At 30.4% G+C, this 3,673-nt stretch overlaps 1 protein-coding gene across 1 annotated transcript; it reads right to left on the bottom strand.

Moving 5' to 3' along the window:
* Positions 1-986: 986 nt before the first annotated feature.
* On the bottom strand, positions 987-2,894 carry LOC139894478 (ribulose bisphosphate carboxylase small subunit, chloroplastic-like). The gene is made up of 3 exons (XM_071877798.1): positions 2,675-2,894; positions 2,202-2,336; positions 987-1,425 (listed from the first exon to the last, which is right to left on the bottom strand). The coding sequence occupies exons 1-3, from the start codon at positions 2,843-2,845 to the stop codon at positions 1,195-1,197; spliced, it is 537 nt and encodes a 178-aa protein (XP_071733899.1). The 5' UTR covers positions 2,846-2,894; the 3' UTR covers positions 987-1,194.
* Between the last annotated feature and the right edge of the window lie 779 nt (positions 2,895-3,673).

Genomic DNA, 3,673 nt, shown 5'->3' with positions numbered 1-3,673 from the left:
TATAAACTAGTATGATATCAAAGTAACCAATCATACAAAGTCAGTAAACGGTTATAATATCTCAAAACTGAATCTACCATGAATAATAGAATATGATCTAAAGCCTTAATTCTTTTATAATATATGTAAATGAAATTAGGTACTCCTATAAAATTGGTATAGAAATATGAAAAGGTTGAAAATGAACTTAATCTTATCCATTATCATATCCGATCGAAATCGCATCCACAAATTAACCCATCATGTATAGGCCCATTCCAATAAAATGGCTTAGATATTTTGAAAGATATAAACGATTTTTAGTGAATTTTAATCAATATATATATATATATATATATATATATATATATATATATATATATATATATATATATATATATATATATATATATATATATATATGTTTACGATACATTTAATGGTTGATAGTGAAACACCTTACTTTTACAAAAGTCAGGGCGTTTGTTGTTTTTGTCTTTGTATCATTGATAAGTTTCTTTCATATTTTATAAAAGTTCCTTGATAATTCGTTTTTGTTTTTTTTCAAAGATTTTTTTTTTTTTTTTTTTTTTTTTTTTTTTAAAGATACACAATTTAACATACATTTTTATAGTGAAAAATCTTTAAAGTGTTAATGGAACTAAAATGAGCTAATAAGTGTAATCTTTTTTTTTTAGTTATAGTTTAGAATGATTCAAATGTTTTGGTGACAATAAATAAACCATATGTTTAATAAGCAAAGCAACACCCCAAACCAATTGGTATTATCAATAATTTCTCTATGAGGCAATTAACTAGCAAATATATATGGTATTTGTTTTGCCTCTCAACTCTTTTAGTGACTTACTAGGAGAGAGTGAATTTTTCAATAAAATTGTTCTCGTTTCAAAAAAGAAACTAGCAAATATATATCCTGTAATACGAGTACCATAAATTAAATATAACATTTCACACGAGTATATAATCATGGAAAAATGTTCAACACATTAGCGACAAATTATTATTTTATATATGATATCATTATCCACCTCATAGAATCCGAGAACAAACAACAGAATGAACAGAAATTCACGAAATAGACAAATTTAAAATTAAAAAAACAACTTAAAAGAAACCAGAACTCTAAATATTCAAACGAACCACACCATCCCATTATGGGGGTTAGGTTAGATCGAAAATTTTATCGGTACTTGCTTAGTAGCCAGCTGGTTTAGAAACGATGAAACTGATGCATTGCACTTGACGAACGTTGTCGAATCCAATAACACGGATGAAGGCTTGTGGGTATTCCTTCTTGCACTCAACAACCTCAGCCAACACTTGTGCAGAGTCGGTGCACCCGAACATAGGCAACTTCCACATTGTCCAGTATCTTCCGTCATAGTATCCGGGGGTGTTACCGTGCTCACGGTACACGTGACCGTGCTATAATAGTATCAAAATATGTCAATAAGAAACCATTTATTTAACCAATAAAATGTTACAGTAATACATAGGGAAATGTCATGTGCAACTCATAATAGAAGTTGTTAACTATCAATCTATCATAAAGTTCTCATTTGTGTTGAATTATTGATTATCATAAGTTGGTAACTATCAAAAAGTTCTCACATGTGGTTGTATTAACGATTATGTTGCTAAATTAATAGAGAAATGATTTACTTACGAAGAGTTCGCAAAAATCTTTTTTCAAAATGAGTTAACAAAGTTAAGATAATTGAGATCAAAATGAGAGAAAAATTGAACCATAAATCATTTTGTGAACTCTTTGTATAAATTTGTAAGTATAGCATTGCTAAAATAATACGGAGCAAGACATTAGTAATAATTTTACTAGACGATAAAATCCTAAAAATCATTTTTGATAGGAACTCGTTAATTGTTTATGCAATAATAATTAAATGTCCTAGTGTCCTAACAATTTGATTCATTCAATGTTAATATGTGATTACAAGATCTATAAGTAAGAAATTTGTTGTTCATGGTTTAATACTTTCATTGTAACTACAATGAGCACTTAATTATTTAAGAAATGATATGAATAAGCATATATCTAGATTTCTCAAACTGAACTATATGAACTTGAAATGTAAATTGTTGTAAATCGTATTTGGCATCTTTTAAACATAATGAGCTTCAATTCTTATAAGATTTTGTGGAATCCTAAAAATAAGTAATTGTGTAAAAAATAAGAAATAGACCTCCAACTCGAATTCCAAACAAGGAACCCATTTGTTGCGGAGCAAGTAGTCGACTTCCTTAGCTAAAGCTTCATTAGATAGAGGTGGAAGGTATGAAAGGGTCTCGAACTTCTTCAAACCCAATGGTGGCCACACCTATACATACATTTAAACAAAAACATCTTCATATCTTAAAAAACATGTTTTATTGCTATGTTTTTCAAAACAAAGCAATTATATATAACAATTGTTTCGATTTATTGAAGCGGAACAATAGTTAACATCTTAATATTTTAAAAAATCTTGTTTAATTGCTTTGTTTTTCATAGCAATTATATATAAACTTGTTTCCATTTAATGAAGCGGAACAACCGATCTTAATATTTTAAAAAACATTGTTTAATTGCTATGTTTTTCAAAACATAGCAATTATATACAACAATTGTTCCGTTTTAGTAAAGCGGAACCATAACTGTACCAAAAATATTAATTACCTTCATGCATTGAACTCTTCCACCGTTGCTAGGAAGGGTTGAGAAGTCGTTGGACTTCTTGGTGACGGGGAAGGTGTTGGCCTTAAGACCGGTGAAAGGAGCGGCCAAGCTCGATTGAGCGGAGGCGGTCCTGCTGACGGTTGCGATGGCTGAGGAAGAGATTGAAGCCATTGTTTTATGTTTGAATTTGAGATCCAATGAGTGACTATAGTTAACAAAGCTGTATATATAATGGTTGTTATATGAGCAATTGGGTTGCAACTTGCCATCGAATGGATGTAAACAAATCAAGCTTAACGTAGGTAATTATGGCCATTGGATGTTATGGCTAATGCATGGTGTCCACATAATTGCAGGCCTTATCATTAAGTGAGCCACGTGTCGATTGTACATTGCTTAAATCATCTTATCTCATCCTGTACTGTAAAGGAGAGGTAGAAATGGACTGAGGGGGAGTGTAGTAATGTTATTTTTGTTTTTATTATTAGGATTACCAGCTTGAAATTTCAAATAGCTAAAAAGTACCGACTTCCAATTTTCCATTTCTAAGTTAATGTTGCAAATAAACATAGTAGTATAAGATCAACCCGTCAATCAAGAAGTTAAGAATTCAAGTCTCGTGAGATGTTAATATTCGTGGTGGTTGTATAAATTTTGTTGTTAGATTTTAGGTTTTGTCGTAAAACATAAGTTTAATTAAGCTTCAATGATTAATTCAAAATCAGTAAATTAGCATCTTATTGGATGAAAAATTAAGTTTAACACAATTCAAGATGAATTTAAAAGATGGACTAATTAATTGGAGGACAAAATTGCGTGGGGGGTCCCTGTGGTTTGTTCGAAATAACAAGCGGAGTCCAAAAGAATTTTTTCACCTTGAGGGGTCATTGTGGTTTGCAATAGTTTCATGAGGGGTCCAATTGCCTAACACCGTTATCTTTTTCTGTTAACTTTCATCATGTGCATAGCATGTGAGGGTATAAACGTCATATTTGTTCA

The sequence above is a fragment of the Rutidosis leptorrhynchoides genome, chromosome 2 (genome assembly GCF_046630445.1).
Source record: "Rutidosis leptorrhynchoides isolate AG116_Rl617_1_P2 chromosome 2, CSIRO_AGI_Rlap_v1, whole genome shotgun sequence".
Taxonomy (NCBI): Eukaryota; Viridiplantae; Streptophyta; class Magnoliopsida; order Asterales; family Asteraceae; genus Rutidosis; species Rutidosis leptorrhynchoides.
Note: the sequence above shows the minus strand (reverse complement) of the source record. Positions and strands in the feature narration are given on the sequence as shown.